General features: G+C 42.3%; 1 protein-coding gene across 1 annotated transcript in view; it reads left to right on the forward strand.

The window, feature by feature from the left end:
* Window positions 1-17568: 17568 nt before the first annotated feature.
* The window catches only part of LOC126100142 (aldo-keto reductase family 1 member B1-like), a 65561-nt gene continuing 62473 nt past the window's right edge, over window positions 17569-20656 (forward strand). The window contains exon 1 of the mRNA XM_049910682.1: window positions 17569-17687. Coding sequence (XP_049766639.1) covers window positions 17613-17687 — 75 coding nt within the window. The 5' untranslated portion in view covers window positions 17569-17612. The remainder of the gene's footprint in view (window positions 17688-20656) is intronic.

Genomic DNA, 20656 nt, shown 5'->3' on the forward strand with positions numbered 1-20656 from the left:
GTCGTCCTCCCGAATGCGAGTCCAGTGTGCTAACCACTGCGCCACCTCGCTCGGTCAACAACTAGCCGTATAATGATCTTTCCTTCGTGGGGGACCACAGTTATAGAGTATTTTTTGAAACAAATTTGCGCTGTTTGACTGTTAATTGTTCATTTATTTTACACAGACATGATTTCGACCTTTCGACTATCCCTCTGTCAGCTCCTCTTCCCCCCGCCATCCATCTGCCCTTGGCTGTGGTGTGTCATCTTCGTGCCAACGTTTTAGAACAGTGTTTAAGTGAGTGTTAAGTGTTGTGCGTCTTTTACGAAGTGTTGCGAACAGAAATCATATTGTCGCTGGGTGTGATTTTTATATCCCTTGCGAACAGAAATCAGGCTGTGGCCGCGTTTTTTTAATCGTCTGTCTACTATTTTACCTGTCTGCTTCCTGTGTATTTTATTAGCATCGCCAACCCTTTGTTTTATCTTTTAACTTCCACAATTTTCCGCCATTTTACAATTTAAGTTCCAACATTCTGCGTCGTGTCTGTTTGTTCTAAGTCGTGTCTCCCTATCACTTTCGCGCAACGACGCTCTGAGCGTGTTTTTTTAGGGAATTGACTAGTTTGAACCTGGGACCTGTTGCTGGTAAGGAGACGCCAGACCACACATGACATGTAGAGTTCAGAAGAGTTCAGTGACACTAGCGATGATATAACAAAATACTTAATGATTTCAGCGTCAGCTCCACTGCACTCCCTGTAAAAGAATCTTAATACTAACTAAATTTAGTGGAAGGGGTTCAAGGCTTTCCTATTTTTAGTTAGCTGGTAAAATAACGTCGAAAAAGCAGTTAAGTTTACCATTGGAAATTTTATTCTACTCACAAAACATTGTTTATAAATTGCGCTATTGATAAAAGGAAATATTTTAATACAGGATGATAAAAACCAACTGCGTTCAACAAAAATGTGAACGAATATTCCCTGAGTGTGTTTCCAAGTTCTAAAATGCATCGAAGGATGACCTATGCCATATCACATCTATAATCTAGGTTTAAATTAAGTTTCACAAAAGAGAAAACTATCAAAATGGTCTACAGTGACCCTCAATTATCTTTAATTACTTATCTAACTTGTCGTAAATTACAGTGGCTGATGTGGCTTCTCAATAATTATATAACAGAAAAATCACCGCGTTTCAGATTTTAACTTTCATAGCAAATATGAATACCATGAGCTTCAATTGACGATCGACACTAGTATTACGTAAAAAGGGGATGTAAAAGATGAGACTTCTGCAGTTCTGAGTGAAGCCCTATGCGCTCAAAAATGCGGCATCATGTGCGTTCATTACCTTGTCGCTGTTCGTCAGGGGCCAGCGGGCGGCACAGCTCCACGCACCTCACCGTCTCGGAAGCAACTCTCTCCTAACTTCACCTTACTACAATTTACCGAAGTTGGTTTAAAAAAACTATCTGGCTGTGTTTCCATCTGACCAATCAGGGTCTCAATGTTAACCTTAAGCTCCGCCTACAAAAATTCTGTCTATCCAATGAGAAACGTTATACTTTTCGTGGTGGGGCAATGTTTTCAACGTTTGCAACGTAACAGAGACGCGAAAAAGTCTCATGCTAAAACTTGCAGCTAGTGCGGCCCTTTTAGTGTTATTGTAAGATCTATACTGTTCTTCTGGAGGGCTCTATCGTTTAACATGGGCTGGGGGGTGGTCCTGGCGGTTACTTTTCGTGGTGGGGCAATGTTTTTAACGTTTGCAACGTAACAGAGACGCGAAAAAGTCTCACGCTAAAACTTGCAGCTGGTGTGGCCCTTTTAGTGTTATCGTAAGATCTATACTGTTCTTCTGGAGGGCTCTATCTTTTAACATGGGCTGGGGGGTAGTCCTGATGGTTGGCTGGCGACGTGGGTGTCCGACCCTTATCGTAGGGCCTTCTAACTTAACACGGTTCTGCTCTCGGCTTCTGTTCTCGTTTCTTCCCTCGGAACTGCATCTGTTTCACGGTGGGAAGGTATGACATGCATTTAGGCGTTCTTGTGTTAGTCTGTGGTATTCCATTTGCTCACTCGTTGATCGTATTACTTTGGTTAATTTAATGTCAGGATTTATTCGGAGCTATGTGACATACTGCCGGATTTGCTTATCATGTCAGGGTTTTCATGGAAGGTGTTGGATTTGCCTGACACCTTACAAAGTCACCGTTTTTATGGCCTGCTTTTATTATTTATTATCTTCTTTCTGTTTTAAAAATTCTGTAGACTGAAGAGCGGCGTACTAAGCTGCTGCTGGCCCGCCCCTTCGGCGGAGGAATTGAAACTCGTCACGATGACTCGTCACAGACAGATCAGACATATTTTAACATTTCAACATACATTTGAGAATGGCTCCAAAGACCGAAATCATGATTCTGTAAAATAAATGAACAACTAACAGTCAAATGGCGGAAATTTCTTTTAAAAAAACTAGCTGTGTGTCCTAAGGCAGACAACTGTTAGCTGCCTGCGGGAGAAGGCGAGGTACACACTGAATGATAGCAACGAGTGGCGTCGAAATTAATCTCATGAAACGACTTAAGAATGGTGTCGCGACATGAGGTAATCCGTCAGAGCGGTTTCTTGTCTCGATAACAAGAGAATGTACTTAAAGATGATAAGCAGACAATGTTTATCTTCCTGTCAGTGCACAGTACAACAGGAATGATACGGAAAGTTATGAACGTATCGTGCCTCATCACGTGGGAGGTGAATGAAACGATAATCTTAATTTCACCTGTGGATCAATTCTCAGAGTCCAGGACGTGCTTTCCGTCACTTAGGTTCTGGTGCACCGCCTACAAGCAACATTTGGTATCAGATTTGAAGTACTGCAACGTTTGCCATTGAAACACAGAATAACAGTTGGTGGTCAGAATATATTCGTAGTATGTACTCCGATGACAGTCGAAACTGCAAGATCTCGTAGGCTGCATGCAACCAACTTCAAATTGGCGTAAAATGTACTCAGAGTGTGTACACGGAGAAGGAAACAAAATTCCCGGATTTTTCTTGAATTTCCCGGTTAAAAATACACTTTTTTCCGGATGTTTATAATTAAACTTTCCCCATTTAACACGTTGTAACACGGAAACTAATTACCGTACCTGTACCAAACTTGGTAGCAGTAATACCCAGAGTATGGGGTGCATGATTTCCATGCGTCACAGCGCCACCGTCCAGTTCCAAGTACGGCTACCAATCATCGTGATTCATAGTCTCACAGACCTGACCAGTCGCCGTGCAGTCGTGGACGTGTCAAGATGAGCTTGGACAAAAGGAGCAGGGCACTGTTGGTGAAGCTCTGTTATCAAAACAAGAGTAATGCTGCAGCTGCACTTCGAGAACATCGCCGGCTGAAAGTATTACGAACGGGTCCTCTTCCTCCAACTGCTGTGCGGAGCATGATGAAGAAGTTCGAATCAACTGGAGAACTGGGATTGTTCCGGGAAGCGGCCGACGACCCGTTTCACCACAGGTGGTTGATGAAATCGCTGTTGCCATGGCAGACAACGCTGCGCGCAATTCCCGATCGTCAGGCAGTGCTCATGTTATGACAATTGAACATGCCGTGGCCCACTGTACGGAAGGTGCTCCGAACCATTCTCAAATGTAATCCGTACAAGATCCATCTCGAACAGCAGCTTGCACTACAGGATGCACAACGACTTTCTCGCAAGGATTGAAGTTGAATGGTTCAAATGGCTCTGATCACTATGGGACTTAACTTCTTTTGGTCATCAGTCCCCTAGAACTTAGAACTACTTAAACCTAACTAACCTAAGGACATCACACACATCCATGCCCGAGGCAGGATTCGAACCTGCGACGTAGCGGTCGCACGGTTCCAGACTGTAGCGCCTAGAACCGCATGGCCACTGCGGCCGGCATTGAAGTTGACAACAGCTGGCCCTGCACTATGCTATACATAGATGAAGCTCATTTTTCTATGACACACAGAATTGTCGAGTTTGGGGATCTTCATCTCCAGTCACTGTGTGTGAAGTTCCTCTGCATGGTGAACGTGTCACTGTATGGTGTGGCTTCACGGCTACATTCATCATTGACCCATTCTTCTTTGAATAGGTTGGCGCTCAAGAACCAAAGACAGGCAGTGTGACTGGCCAGCCTTACTGCGATATGCTTTGCCAGCATGTTATACACGCCCTACAGGAGAGAGACACATTGAACTCAACAGTTTTCATGCAAGATGGGGCCTCACCGTACTTCACTCGTGAAGTTCACCTGCTTCTCCGAAACACATTTGGAAACGATCGAATTATCAGCCGATCGTTTCCAAATGCTTGGCTGGCACAATATAGTGTGGGTGAAAACGACTATACAACTTTGACCGATATAGAAATTTATTGAGATAATTCACAGAGTTGGAAGTGTGTCATTTTGTAGCAAACAACCTCAAGTTTCACATAAATGTGTAAACTGTCACTCTGGTTCGATATGACTAACATTTGTGATGCGGCAAACATCCCGTTGGTGATCAATTTCTTCCCACACTCGTTGCAGCAAATCGGGCATAAATTGTGCTACAGCAGTGTAGATTCTATTTATCAGATCGGCTAAATTGCTTGGTATGGGAGAAACATACACACAATCTTTAATTAAACACAAGAGCAAGAAATCCAGTGCTGTCAAGCCTGGGGAGCGAGGTGGCTTTGCAATTGTCCCTCCACGTCCTATCCATGGACCTGAGAATTGATTATCGAGGAAACCTCGAATTTTCGTGAGGAAATGAGGTGGTGCACCATCTTGCAGGTAGTAAACCATCCCCTCTCGGGCATCTCTGTCGATCTGTGGAATTAAAAAGTTTTCAAACATATCCAGATACACACTACCAATGACAGTTTTCTCAGTGAAGAAGAAAGGGCCGTACTATGGTTTCAAGTGTAAACATCTAAGCAGTACTCCTCAAACGGTCACTCGCGACGTTTCTTGTGGACTGCGGGTAGATCTTTCCCTAACCTGTTCGACATAATTATCAACACGCAGGCGACCTGGTGTTGTATCAAGTGGCAGTGAACAACCTGTCTCAATAAAGTTCTTGAGCCAAGAGTAAATTGTAGGCCGCCTTGGAGATTCTTTGGCGCATTCGGTACGAAATTTACGCTGGACAGTTGTTGCAAAGTTCATTTCCTGGTACCTAAACATATAGCAAACACACTCCACACAAGTCAATGTAGGCATTTTAACTGTGCACGACGCTGGCGCTCCTGGTGGCGGAATAGGGTACTGATCCACTATGTGAATCAAACTTGAGGTTGTTTGCTACAAAATGACACATTTAATACCGATTCTGCAAGTTGTTTCAATAAATTTCTATATTATTCCAAAGCTGTAAATTTGACTCACCCTGTATAGGCATGTAGAAGGTATATAGCCCACTCAGGATATGGTGGCTGATGCGTAGTGACCAATTTTTGTCCAAAGCGCTAGGTGAGTTCATTTGTTCGGAAGGGATGGCGGCAGGTAGTGTCCGAAACCTTTCGGCCGGCCGGCGACGACACAATCGAGGCGCACGCCATACAAAATTTCTCTAACGATTTTACGGAAGCTATTCGGTAAAAAAACGATGTTTGCTTCGCTTATAGCTTTATATGTCAGGTTCATGATGGCGTGCCCATCATTTCGTTAATGGTCATAGTTATTGTGATATTTACGAGGAAGTAAGACACTGCACGAAATTCGAGAAAGTTTGTGATGAAAAATAGAGGTCGCTATGATTTTGCGTTTGGTGCATATTACATAATATGTTGGAGCATACGAAATTTAGTTAACATATTGAATTTTTCTTTAGACCGGGCTGGAGGTCTGTATCTGTCACCAATGTCCAGAAAATTGATCTCACGTAACACACCCATTTCCGATCGCGCCTGCGATAACGCCAAAGTGAAATATCTACAACATTCGTCATATTTCATAAACAATTTCAAATATCGAAATGATATTTTGGCAAATAATAGGACGCAAACAGAAGAGTATTTTGCGATATGGTTATTTTGCAAAACTTCATTATCTACCGTGATATTCCACCAACTACAGCCTTTTTCGATGAAAGGATTTGGTTTTTAAGGGCCATCAATAGCTGGTGAAACGAGAAATGCTATGGGTTTTGGAACAACTTAAGTGAAGACATTACACGTTTATTTTGTACCGAGAATGTGCATTTTAATAAATTACTGACCTTACTTTTCCTCAGTTCCTCACTTAATAAACCGCTTTTTCAGAATTCTTTTGCAACTGCATCTGCACATGTTAGTGGGGTGAGACTGTGTAAACTCCGCTGTGTTTTGGCAAAAGAAGCAAATTTTAATATTGCAACCAGAGAAATGTGTATGTTTTACTCAAAATTCGCCATTCATGATGTTTCTTTGGAAGTAAAAAATGGTTAACAAGCCAGGCGAAAATAAATCGCTGCATTCCGACATACATGGAAATGAATATATATATATATATATATATATATATATATATATATATATATATATATATATCAGGGGAAATGTCCGCAACTCGTGGTCTACTCGTGCTGCCTCTGGATCACGGGGTCCGTCCAGATTGGGGATTTTATCTGCCAGAGGACTGGGTGTTTTTTGTTGTCCCCATCATTTCATCATCATCATCATTCGTGTACGTGGCTAAAATTGGACTACTGTGTAAAGATTGGGACATTGTATGTGTGGTGTCACCGCCAGACACCACACTTGCTAGGTGGTAGCCTTTAAATCGGCCGCGGTCCGTTAGTATACGTTGGACCCGCGTGTCGCCACTATCAGTGATTGCAGACCGAGCGCCGCCACACGGCAGGTCTAGAGACACTTCCTGGCACTCGCCCCAGTTGTTCAACCGACTTTGCTAGCGATGGTTCACTGACAAAATACGCTCTCATTTGCCGAGAGGATAGTTAGCATAGCCTTCAGCTACGTCATTTGCTACGACCTAGGAAGGCGCCATTGCCAGTTACTATTGAGGGTATGAATAATGTACCATCAAGAGCGACGTTCACCATTTATGGATTAAAGTTAAGTATTCCACCAGCTACGTCAGTTTTTTCTAAGTCTAATTTCCTTGTCCTGTTCCAGATCTCACGCCAGCCTGCGTGAGCTAAAACGCGTGCCTTTCGGCTTCCTCTAGTAGTACCGGGTTGGCTCTCTTGCCAACCCACAACAGCATGGGCGCTGATTACCGCGCAGTTGAGCGCAACACAAACCAGACATCATCATCATTATCATATGTGTAGGGGAAACGTTGTTACCAAAAATCTCGAAAAGTTCTTGAAAAATTTACCTCAAATTTTTACACAATACTCTAATGAGCATTTGGAAGGACAAAGCAGCAATGTACAGGATTTTTGTTGGTACCAATGGCGAGAAAGAAAATGCTGTTTTGTACTCAGCTGTGAAGATGTACAGTTTTGTTTTCTTCCTCATAGTCAGTTTTAGCTGTGCTAGCTTGGCATTTAAATCATTAGACATTGGGTTTTCAGAGAAAAAACGCAAGTTTTATTTATAGCTTATCAGCAGATGATGAAAATACTACTATAGTATTTTTAATTTGCAATATCAGTAAACAAAGCCTAAGATCAGAGAGGGGGGCTCGAGAAGATGGAGAGAGAGAGAGAGCGAGAGAGCGAGAGAGAGAGATGATGGACGGAGAGAGAGAGAGAGAGAGAGAGAGAGAGAGAGAGAGAAGGTGGACGACAATTTAACTTTGTACGCAAAAAGACGAAACCGTTATGTTACGCTTTATGGTCAGTTGGTCTAGCTTCTTGCAATGCGTGTGATGCACGATGAATTGACTTCTGGGGGCTGCACTGAAATGCAGCTTGCACTGCGTCAACCCTTGCTTGAGACACAGGCGGACGTCCACTTTGGGGAAGGTCTTCGACACTGATGTCTGTTTTATATTATTGATCCAACACATTATGCTTGGTTTTGCCGGTGATGGTTTCTCATACTGGTGTCGAAAGTTTCGCAGTACTGTTGTCACAGATTCAGATTCTGCGTACAAGATGTCACATTGTGCTTTCTCTTGGCCTGTCGCCATTTTATGCACTCCAAGTCAAATGCGTAACAAAGGACAAAGCGAAAAGATCTCGAGAGCTGCTAAAGGATATACAACAAATCACAATTCTCTATCTCCGATAGTTTCCAACTTGCAGTTTTTTTAAATAGCAGGGCTTCATCTACACCCAGTATTCCTTTTTTGTAGGTGTCTACCCCGAAAACGGCTTAGCAATTGATTTTTGGTTGCAATAAGTATGAATCATTCCCAACAAGTAGAAATGGGAAACACGTTCAGCTATTTGGAGGTGCACGTTCCTGGGGCAGTTGTAGTAATTAGTCAACTGTCTTTGATTAAATAATGTCTCCGCAAGTATCATCCATGCGGCATTCTACAATTTTTTCGAAAATACATTGTAATTAATTAACAGTTTGCATTAAACACGATCTGCATTACAACTCTTATAACTGAAGTAATATGAGCCAGCATCTGCGGCTTTCTGATCTTCATTTGTTTGACGCACTTCGCACTAAAAAAGTTTAAGAAACCAGGTATGTCCAGTTTCAGTAGCAATTGCATCGCAATCATTCTCACCTCTCGGAAACAGTATAGAGAAAATGAACACTGCAACAGCAATAATGATATCGTATGGGTTCATGATATCCCTTTCTCATTCGGTGATGTACGGAATATGGATTACCGTTTGGTTGGGATAAGCGCAACATTGACAAGCAGGTTTGTCTGGGCAAAGGAGGATGATGGTTGGGGTGGCACACGGGAAGGGAGTGGGGGGCGGTGGCTTGGCGGGGGGGGGGGGGGGACAGAGGAGGAGGAGGAGGAGGAGGAGGAGGATGAGGGAAGAAGCGCAGTTGTGAGGACGCAAGGCGTGCGTAAGGGGCAGCAGTCCCTCTCCTTTCCCGTGTCTGATTGAATAGTTTGGTCCCGAAACTTGCGGCCGAAACAGGCCCTCTGCTGTTCCCTATCTATATAAACGATTTAGGAGACGATATGAGCAGCAGTCTTAGATTTTTTGCAGATGATGCTGTCGTTTATCGTCTAGTAAAGTCATCAGAAGATCAAAACAAACTGCAAAATGACTTAGAAAAGATATCTGTATAGCGTTAAAATTGGCAGTTGACCCTAAATAATGAAAAGTGTGAGGTCATTCATATGAGTGCTAAAAGGAACCTATTACACTTGGGTCACACAACAAATCAGTGAAATCTAAATGCCGTAAATTCAACTAAGTACCTAGGAATTGACTTACGAATAGCTTAAATTGGAAAGAACACATAGAAAATGTTGTGGTGAAGGCAGACCGAACACTTTGAGTTTTATTGGCAGAAACTGCAACAGATCTACAAAAGAATGTGCCTACACTACGCCTGTCCGTCCTCTTTTGGAGTACTGCTGCGCTGTGTAGGATTCTTACCAGAGACGATTAATGGAGTACATCTAGAAGGTTCAAAGGAGCGTAGTAAGTTTTGTATTATCTTGAAATAGAGGAGAGAGTGTCACTGACATGATACAGGATGTGGGATGGACATTATTAAAACAAAGGCGTTTACCGTTGTGGCGGAATCGTCTCACGAAATTTCGATCACCAGCTTTCCCCTCCGAATGCAAAACTCATTTAGTTGACGTCGACCACGTAGGGGAAACGATCATCATAATAAAATAAGAGAAATAAGAACTTCAACGAAAGACATTGGTGTTTCTTTCTTCCGCACGCTTTGAGACCGGAAACATAGAGAATTATTGTGAAGGTGCTTCGACGAAACCTCTGCCAGGCACGAAAGTGCGATTTGCAGAGTATCCATGTGGATGTAGAAGCTATACGTGTGGCATAGTAGTGGTATCTAAGTTACTAGTATTGTTCCGTACTTTTTCGGCAAACAGTTCAGTTATTTAGTGACGGAAAACGCATTGACAAATTTTAATTAACAATGGAAAAGAATTTTGTGACGGCTGACAGTGCGAACCTTCCGTAACTTGATACGTTCTTCAAAAACAACCCAGCTTTTTATGTTCCAGAAATAAGAAACGAGAAAACTGCATTGCGTGGCGATGAGACGGAGGTACTCTGACAGCAATAAGTCTCAGAATTGGCTTAAAAATGAGGGAATCTGTTGTTGTTGTTGTTGTGGTCTTCAGTCCTGAAACTGGTTTGATGCAGTTTTCCATGGTACTCTGTCTTGTGCAAGCTTCTTCATCTCCCAGTACTTACTGCAACCTACATCCCTCTGAATATGCTTAGTGTATTCATCTCTTGGTCTCCCTCTACAATTTTTACCCTCCACGCTGCCCTCCAATGCTAAATTTGTGATCTCTGGATGCCTCAGAACATGTCCTACCAACCGATCCCTTCTTCTTGTCAAGTTGTGCCACAAACTCCTCTTCTCTCCAATTCCATTCAGTACCTCCTCCTTAGTTATGTGATTACCCATCTAATCTTCAGCATTCTTCTGTAGCACCACATTTAGAAAGCTTTTATTCTCTTCTTGTCCAAACTATTTATCATCCATGTTTCACTTCCATACGTGGCTACACTCTAAACAAACACTTTCAGAAACGACTTTCTGACAAATCTATACTCGATGTTAACAAATTTCTCTTCTTCAGAAACGCTTTCCTTGCCATTGCCAGTCTACATTTTATATCCTCTCTACTTCGACCATCATCAGCTATTTTGCTTCCCAAATAGCAAAACTCCTTTACTACTTTAAGTGTCTCATTTCCTAATCTAATTCCCTCAGCATCACCCGACTTAAATTGACTACATTCCATTATCCTCGTTTTGCTTTTGTTGATGTTCATCTTATATCCTCCTTTCAAGACACTGTCCATTCCGTTCAACTGCTCTTCCAAGTCCTTTGCTGTCTCTGACAGAATTACAATGTCATCGGCGAATCTCAAAGTTTTTATTTCTTCTCCATGGATTTTAATTCCTACTCCGAATTTTTCTTTTGTTTCCTTCACTGCTTGCTCAATATACAGATGGAATAACATCGGGGAGAGGCTACAACCCTGTCTCTCTCCCTTCCCAACCACTGCTTCCCTCGACTCTTATAACTGTCATCTGGTTTCTGTACGAATTGCAAATAGCCTGTCCGCCGCTCGTGGTCTCGCGGTAGCGTTCTCGCTTCCCGAGCACGGGGTCTCGGGTTCGATTCCCGGCGGGGTCAGGGATTTTCACCTGCCTCGAGATGACTGGGTGTTTGTGTTGTCCTCATCATTTCATCATCATCCAGGAAAGTGGCGAAATTGGACTGAGCAAAGGTTGGGAAATTGTACGGGCGCTGATAACCACGCAGTTGAGCGCCCCACAAACCAAACATCATCATCATCATCATCATCGTCATCAAATAGCCCTTCGCTCCCTGTATTTTACCCCTGCCACCTTCAGAATTTGAAAGAGAGTATTCCAGTCAACATTGTCAAAAGCTTTCTCTAAGTCTACAAATGCTAGAAACGTAGCTTTGCCTTTCCTTAATCTATTTTCGAAGATAAGTCGTAGTGTCAGTATTGCCTCACGTGTTCCAATATTTCTACGGAATCCAAACTGATCTTCCTTGAGGTCGGCTTCTACTAGTTTTTCCATTCGTCTGTTAAGAATTCGCGTTAGTATTTTGCAATTGTGACTTATTAAACTGAGTTCGTTAATTTTCACATCTGTCAACACCTGCTTTCTTTGAGATTGGAATTATTATATCCTTCTTGAAGTCTGAGGGTATTTCGCCTGTCTCATACATCTTGCTCACCAGATGGTAGAGTTTTGTCAGGACTGGCTCTCCCAAGGCTGTCAGTGGTTCTAATGGAATGTTGTCTACTCCTGGGGCCTTGTTTCGACTCAGGTCTTTCATTGCTCTGTCAAACTCTTCACGCTGTATCGTATCTCCCATTTCATCTTCATCTACATCCTCTTCCATTTCCATAACATTGTCCTCAAGTACATCGCCCTTATATAGACCCTCTATATACTCCTTCCACCTTTCTGCTTTCCCTTCTTAGCTTAGAACTGGGTTTCCATCTGAGCTCTTGATATTCATACAAGTGGTTCTCTTTTCTCCAAAGGTCTCTTTAATTTTCCTGTAGGCAGAATCTATCTTACCCCTAGTGAGACAAGCCTCTACAGCCTTACATTTGTCCTCTAGCCATCCCTGCTTAGCCATTTCGCACTTCCTGTCGATACCATTTTTGAGACGTTTGTATTCCTTTTTGCCTGCTTCATTTACTGCATTTTTATATTTTCTCCTTTCATTAATTAAATTCAATATTTCTTCCTTTACCCAAGGGTTTCTACTAGCCCTCGTCTTTTTACCTATTTGATCCTCCGCTGCCTTCACTATTTCATCCCTCAGAGCTACCCATTCTTCTTCTACTGTACATCTTTCCCCCATTCGTGACAATTTGTCTCTTATGCTCTCCCTGAAACTCTGTACAACCTCTGGTTATTTCAGTTTATCCAGGTCCTAATTCCTTAAATTCCCACCTTTCTGCAGTTACTTCAGTTTTAATCTACAGTTCATAACCAATAGATTGTGGTCTGAGTCCACATCTGCCCCTGGAAATGTCTTACAATTTAAAACCTGGTTCCTAAATCTCTGTCTTACCATTATATGATCTATCTGATACCTTCTAGTATCTCCAGGATTCTTCCATGTGTACAACCTTCTTTTATTATTCTTGAACCAAGTGTTAGCTATGATTAAGTTATGCTCTGTGCAAAATTCTACCAGACGCCTTTCTCTTTCGTTTCTTACCCCCAATCCATGTTCACCTACTATGCTGCCTTCTCTCCCTTTTCCTACTCTCGAATTCCAGTCACCCATGACTGTTAAATTTTCATATCCCTTCACTACCTGAATAATTTCTTTCATCTCATCATACATTTCATCAATTTCTTCATCATCTGCAGAGCTAGTTGGCGTATAAACTTGTACTACTGTAGTAGGCGTGTGCTTCGTGTCTATCTTGGCCACAATAATGCGTTCACTATGCTGTTTGTAGTAGCTTACCCGCAATCCTATCTAGAAATGGATTATTTTATTGAACTATGCTGAAAGCGTTTTCTAGGACAATTTGTGAAAGCCTGTAAAGTGAAAAATAGTGGAAACTTTTTGATTCAGAAGATGATCCTGATTGTTAATTGCTGTAGTTGTTGCCAGAACTGCTACTGTTTTCAAAATTTCAAACAGCTTATAGCTCTATACCATATGAAGAACCTTAAAGTATCTGTCATCCTACTACATACTTTACTGCTGCTGAGACGCTATGATTTAAAAGTGCTTAAGCAAAACTTTCATTTTATCGTAATGTCCTGGTCGTCTTACAGTTCCTCGTAGGTTCGAAGCAATTTTCAATTTTTCTCCTTGTCAAAATACTCCAGCTTTACAACAGGTTCAGTGTAGGCAGTTGTAAGTGACAAATTGTTGTCTTCAGCGACTTGTTTGAGAAGAATAATTTGGTTGGCAATTATTAAACGGTTTTTCAGATTCTTCAAAAAAAGTGCTACATCAGGCACGAAACACAGTTTCGTAAAGCATCCTTCTGGTTCATCTCAAATTCATGACGTGTAAAATGAAATTAATAAATGAAAATAGATTTTAAAACGTAATATGATATAGATTTTAAAGTTCTTACGTAACTGTAATACGAATAATATAAACTCACGAAGACAGTAGTAGTACTAAAAAAATGATGCTGCGAATGAGAATCAACTTAGCAAGAACTCTATCAGTAGCCCAGAACGATACCTATTATGCTACAGGGAACAACTTGTTCGTATTGAATGTTTATTAACATCAAGATGATCCTCAGACAAATGAAACATGCCGTAACCACTATCTCATTTGGATCTCTTAAGAGTGAGTGGCAACTACTTTTTACGCATCTGCCGATTCTTTGGAACTACCAAAACAATATTGCTAGAGTTTTTATAGATGTATTTGTATACTGTGGTAGTACACACCATTATAACACGTTTTCCGAAACGTAAAATCCATAACAATACATCACTGTGAATAAACTTTGCGGCAATAGGAGCAGAATGCTAGCCGGGAATGTCACAGGCATCACGTGCCTGGAATGGAGTGTTTTTGCAACCTTCCAAATTATTTGAACTTCGTTTCCACTTTTTCAAATACTTATATTAATGAAGAAAATTAGGCATGTTATGAGCATAAAACGACATAATTAACTATTTAAGACGATTTTCAGAAAACAGTCAAATACCGTATTCTTTGTTGTTGCCGAACCTCTTACCTCGCAGCATGTACTTCGTATTACCGAATAAAGCGTAGTCAGGTGGAGCGACATCCGATGGATGTGGTGGGTGTGTTTCAACAATGAACACTAGTGATGTCAACTTTGCAGCCGTCGCATTGCTGGTGCTGGTTCGCACATTGTCGTGCTGGAAAACATTCGCTTCAACTACTTACCCTGGCGCCTTTGCTGAATCCTGCGTCTAAGTCGTGTAGGGTGTGACGGTACTCCCTACTATTGATATGTAGTTGTTCCTTGTGGAAGCTAGTCCATTAGAACTACGCCACGAGCGTGCCAAAAGATGGAGATCATCGCTTACCCGCGGAAGGAGCACCACGAAATTTCTTGGGTCGGGGTTTGCCAGGATCCTTCCAATGCATGGATTCATCTGTCTTCTCGGATATATCGTAGTAACACCACGATTCGTCACCATCACCAGTTTATCCAAAAAAATTTCGCTCTTCATTCTTCATTTCCATTACTCTACAGCAGACATCAACTCCGTTCTCTGTCTGGACCTGTATCAAGTCCCGTGGAACCCGTTATGCACACGCCTTTTTCATGTCCAAATCGTTATGAATAATGGAGTGCTGGGTTGCGCGGTCGAGACCTGTCTGCCATTCCATTTCATCACAGGTTACACGCCTAACAGTCATAATCAACTGAGACACAATATCAATGTTCCCCGGAGGTCACGATAGTGATGGTCGACCAGTTCTCGCATTATTCCGTGTAGATTTCCTTCCGCTAGCGAACTCTACGATCCAGTTGTAACCAGGTCTTTTGTGGAAGAGCTTGTTGATCACACGCTGCAGTTAAACGTTTATGAAAATTAGTTGTTTTGATTCCTTTGTGGCACAAAAGCAAAGCCGTCCATCTTTGTCCATGATAGTCGCTTTCCATCTAGACCAGTGGTAGTCAAACGTTTTTGTTCAGGAGGCAATACTGACTATGTGAAGCGACAACTAACGCCGCATATTTACTGCATATGCTAATTGGCAACCTACGTACACGAAAACGTGATGAGCCCCTAATAGATAAGCTACAGTAAGCCGCAATAAGTTGGCTCCCGGAACCACAAATACTAACAGTTCGTGTCAACTGTTCACTGTTTCAGATTGCTCCCAGCCTCAGCAACCCCGAAGTTCAGACACTGTAAGTGCCTGACGAAGTGTTGTGTTATCTGTGTTGTCATTTTATTAATTGACTATAAATTGTGCTAATATTTAAATGCATTATGCAACATGAAAGTCATTTTTCTTTTACCCGTTGCATTGTCTTACAACAAACTTAATTCAGTTTCCATACTCCTGGCTAAAAATATGTACCGCATTTTAAGATGATCGTCCATATAATGTGCATTCATGAATCATTATTATTTCTGTGTCAAAATTTATGCCGTAGCATCTGACCGGTACGTGTAGCGCACGTCCGCGATTTGTCAGTACTGGAAGACAAACAACGAAACATTTCCCCTCTTACATCCTCTAACCCAATGCTTCCAGCCCTTCTGAGACCATTCCCCCTTAGTGGAATCTGATATTAGCTAGTACCACCTTCCCCCATTTCCCCCCATGCCCACCATACCACCACCAACATCAACTATCAAACATCAGCACTTTACTAATCTTCTTTTGAACAGTTCCGTTTCTAAATGACGAAAGATAAATGATATTTAGTGTTTGTAGATGCTTCATTAAACCATGAATTAATGAGACAATGGAACAATTGGTACTTGGTATTTCTAACACCGCATTTTTTATAGAACGATGAAGCAAATGCCAGTGAATTACGATTACTACCTACAACTCCGTCTCGGTAAAGAAAGCTAACTACGCACATTGAGGGTAGACACTTGTTATAAAAGGATGCTTGCTGTCCATTACTTCTCCCTCATTTAAAATCAATCAAATTGAAATGCAGACACTAAACTTGTTGCTGGAAAATCACTTGATTGGTGGACTCCTTACTTCTGAATTGGCAGAAATTGGACTTCAGGCTGTGAATGCTTTGTGTCTGTAGACTGCCGCTAATAATAATAATAATAATAATAATAAATATTATATATTTGGTAGGCCCTACATCAGTGGAGTAGCCATTATGTAGCTACTGTTGTGTTGCGCTGTCAATTAGTTCGTTTATTGTTGCGAAGTGAATAATGAGGCAGTTTCTAGTTTATTATGGGAACTGTCTACAACGCAGAAAAGGCATTTTAATGAGATATTTAAGTATATGTTATGTATAAGTCTCCATTTTACTGTCGTAGATGAATGGTTAGAAGTATATATCTAGTGGACATTGTGTCACATTGTGACACACGCTAATGTTAGTATTTAAAAAAATGTGTTTTTGGTAACTTGTGTAATCAGTATTCAAGTCTCACGAATTAGAGATAACATAAATGGCTTTTAAAGGTAATTTAGCTTCATGACTGAAACTGAATTGAGCACTTCTGTTGTATCTCTCAGAAATTTTGGTTTTACGTCTCAGGAAGTAACTATCCCCATTTTGGGAATTATTGCTGTAACCCATCAGTAGCCGCTCTACTTACCCCCATGTCTCTGAGATACGCCAACAACTTTTATTAGCTCATGCCCGAATTAACGTATGTCAATTAAAATTCAATACATCTTGTAATACTACTATCTCTGTAAATATTTTTATTTGTTACTGAGGAGGAAACTTCACTATTAAGAACCTCTTAACGTTAGTTCACGATTTTGCCTTCGGCTGTTAGTTGCTAGATGCACATTACTGTATCAAAAAATACTGCTGTAGACAGCGGGCCGCACGAATACATGATTCGGGGCGCAGGTTGATGACTACTGATCTAGTACATTGCCTTCTCTTCTGTCCTTTCACTATATACTGTGCTCACATCTGCATTATAGCGTCTGCGTGATGTACCAGAATCAGTTCATCGTCCTACGCGAGGACGTACCCGTAGTTTGAGAGGTATTTGTGAAACAAGAAAATTGAAAACCATTTCTAGACGTCCCTCGTAGTACGAGAGAAAGTCTGGCTTTTTGAATTGTCATCGTGAAAGGCGGGGAATATCGATGGAGCGATTAGGCAAAAATAAACTTGTCCTTCCGCTCAGCGCGTGCTCGAAGCCGGTGATGTTATCTGTCTGTTCCTATCTCATAGCTTCCCCGTCCCCTTCTCGCGCTCGTAATCTGCTGTGATCGAAGCATTACTTGTGCAACGCCACGCTGTATTAGTCTATCTTAGCGCACCGTTTGGCACCTGCCAGCAACAACTGCTCTGTCAGTCACACGTCCTCCGCCTCTCCACAGCCATGCCTCCGTTCGCACCCACTGTGAAGCTCAACAACGGGAGGAGCATGCCGGCTTTCGGACTCGGCACCTGGCAGGTAAACATGTAAAAAGGAGCACTCTCTGAAAGATTTAGAAGTGTCAAGCAAATTTATTTTGGGACCATAGCAGGACCAAACTGGCTACAGTTCACACGATATGAAACTGAACATAACATGACTGCAGGCTACGGCTATTCGAGTGTGTAACTGGGAAAATTAATTCTTTCAGCCGTTCCGGCTATGTCAAGCCGTTCTGAAGGTGCGTTTACACTGCCATTTGTATCGGCACATGTATGAGATACATTTATATGCGACTTTGCGACATGTATCACGACTTGTATGAGTTGACAAGTATTAACCTCATACATGTATGAGCGTGCGTTTACACTGGTTGATATGTATCACTGTGCGATAGCTTTCGACGACGATTTGGAAGATGTCACATTTTTATGTGCTGGTACACTTGCTTTTTTGGAAGATGATAGGAAGAAAAGGCGGAGGAAGCGTAGATGGTGGCAGAGAGAGTTTCTCGCGAATTAACGCTAAAGGATGGCGCATATTTTAGAAATTATGTTAGGATGAGTATGGAGGATTTCCGCGGTTTGTTATCACTTGTGGCTCCTCTTGTGTCCAAAACCAACACAAACTTTCGGGAAGCGATTCCACCAGAGGATCAGTTGGCAGTAACACTCTGTTTTTTGGCCACTGGGGATTCCTCTTGAAACGAAGATTTCATTGCAAAACATTTGCATTGTCGCGCGATTGCTAATGCCAACGTCTCACACACGATTGTCGGCATCCGTTGTCAACATTATCACGCGAGGCCGCCGGAATAATAGCAAAAAATTGATATACGTGCCAGATGCATGAAAAAATTATAGAATGTATTACATACTCTGATATATATAAAACTTTTACCTTCACTTCTTGGAATAAAACTTGCACAATGGCCTCGCAAACACGAAGAATAATATTGCATATGGCACTTTTTGATGTTCTATGCAGATACATTAACGTCGAAACGATAGTCGGCACCTCCAAAACTCAAACAGCCGCCAAAGAGCCTGGTACTACGCATGCGCTAATCGTCAAAATAAGCGGCAGGCGACGACAGGAAATGATAGTACTGCGCATGCGCGAGTTCAAATGTCGCTCATACATGTCGCGTATATGGCCAAAAAGCGATATACAAAATGTATACGCGACATGTATGAGCTCGAGGGTCCACATACAAGTTCCGTGAATTTTTGCATGAGGTGGTGTATCGCGACATGTCAAATTGACATGTCGCTCATACATGTCGCGATACATGTATCCTAGTGTAAACGTACCTTGACATTTTTGCTCTTTATAGGGTCTTTCGTTTTCTGTCTTGTCTGATAGGTTTCCCGAGCGGTCTAAGGCGTTGCAGTCATGGACTGTGCGGCTGCTCCCGGCGGAGGTTCGAGTCCTCCCTCGGGCATGGGTGTGTGTGTTTGTCCTTAGGATAATTTAGGCTAAGTAGTGTGTAAGCTTAGGGACTGATGACCTTAGCAGTTAAGTCCCATAAGATTCCACACACATTTGAACAATTTTTAACAGGTTTCTGTGCTTTGTCGGTTCTACCAGTGAACTCACGAACCATGAGGTATTGTTGGCAGCAGGTGCAGGCGGTGGAGAAAATTACGTATAAACCAAAAACACAGCAAAAGACCGTTCCCAATACTGTATTGGAAACAATATGCATTCAAAACAGGGTGCAGTCGTCTCTGAATGTATAAATAGAGCACCTGTATCGTTCACAAGGGAATTTTATACCATTCTTGCTGCAAAATAGTGGTACAGTCAGGTAACGTTTATGGAGGTAGATAGCAAAGAAGCACTCATCTCTCCACGAAGGCTCAATAATGTTGAGAGATGGTGATTAACGTGGCCAGGGAAGATTCGACAATTCACACTCTTCCTCACAAAGTCAGGTCTAGACGATGCGTGTTGTGTAAACAGGGGCCCCGTCGTCTTGGAAAAAGCATCACTGTTGGCGAACTAACACTGTACCATAGGATGCACCTGATCAATCAAAATGGTCGCATAATCCTTGGCAGTAATGCGCCCTTGCATAGTAAACGTGGGGTATATGGAATATCACGATATGGTCACCCAAATCATCAACAAATCCTCGCCATGTTTCACTCTTAGCAGCAAGCAGTCTGAATCGTAGGCTTGGGACGAACTTCTACACACATCAAAAAAAGTTTTGCATCACCTAGGTCCCGACAGTTCCTGAACCTGTACAGACAATTGGAATAGAGGTCAACATAAAAATCATTTTCGCCCTTTTTATTGCTCTTGAAAACGACACATGGCATGTTGTACCACAACACAGCGAGACCTTCAGAGGTGGTGGTCCAGATTGCTGTACACACCGGTACCTCTAATATCCAGTAGCACTTCCTCTTGCATTGATGGTTGCCTGTATTCGCCGTGGCATACTATCCACAAGTTCATCAAGGCACTGTTGGTCCAGATTGTCCCACTCCTCACCGGCGATTCAGCGTAGATCCCTCAGAGTGGTTGGTGTGTCACGTCGTCCATAAACAGCCCTTTTCAATCTATCTCAGGCATGTTCGATAGGGTTCAAGTCTGGAGAACATGCTAGCCAAACTAGTCGAGCGATATCGTCATCCTGAAGGAAGTCATTCACAAGATGTGTACGTCGGGGGCGCAAATTGTCGTACATGAAGACGAATGCCTCGCCAATATGCTGCCGACATGATTGCACTACCGGTCGGAGGATGGCATTCACGTATCGCACGAACCGTGAAAAGGCACCCTATACCACGCGGCTACCCTGCGCGACTCTCTAACATCGGTATACTGCATAATGGCACCTCCATACTCCGGCAGTAATTTACGAAGTGCGGTAGCAATGAAGCACAGTGCTCCATTTGCTTTAAAAGATGAAAAAGGGGAGGGGGTAAAACGACCTTGCGACGAATGGAAGGAGAAATCATTAACAATGTTCCTTGGCAGAGAATTTAACTTTGATT

The sequence above is a fragment of the Schistocerca cancellata genome, chromosome 9, assembly GCF_023864275.1.
Source record: "Schistocerca cancellata isolate TAMUIC-IGC-003103 chromosome 9, iqSchCanc2.1, whole genome shotgun sequence".
NCBI classification, from domain to species: domain Eukaryota; kingdom Metazoa; phylum Arthropoda; class Insecta; order Orthoptera; family Acrididae; genus Schistocerca; species Schistocerca cancellata.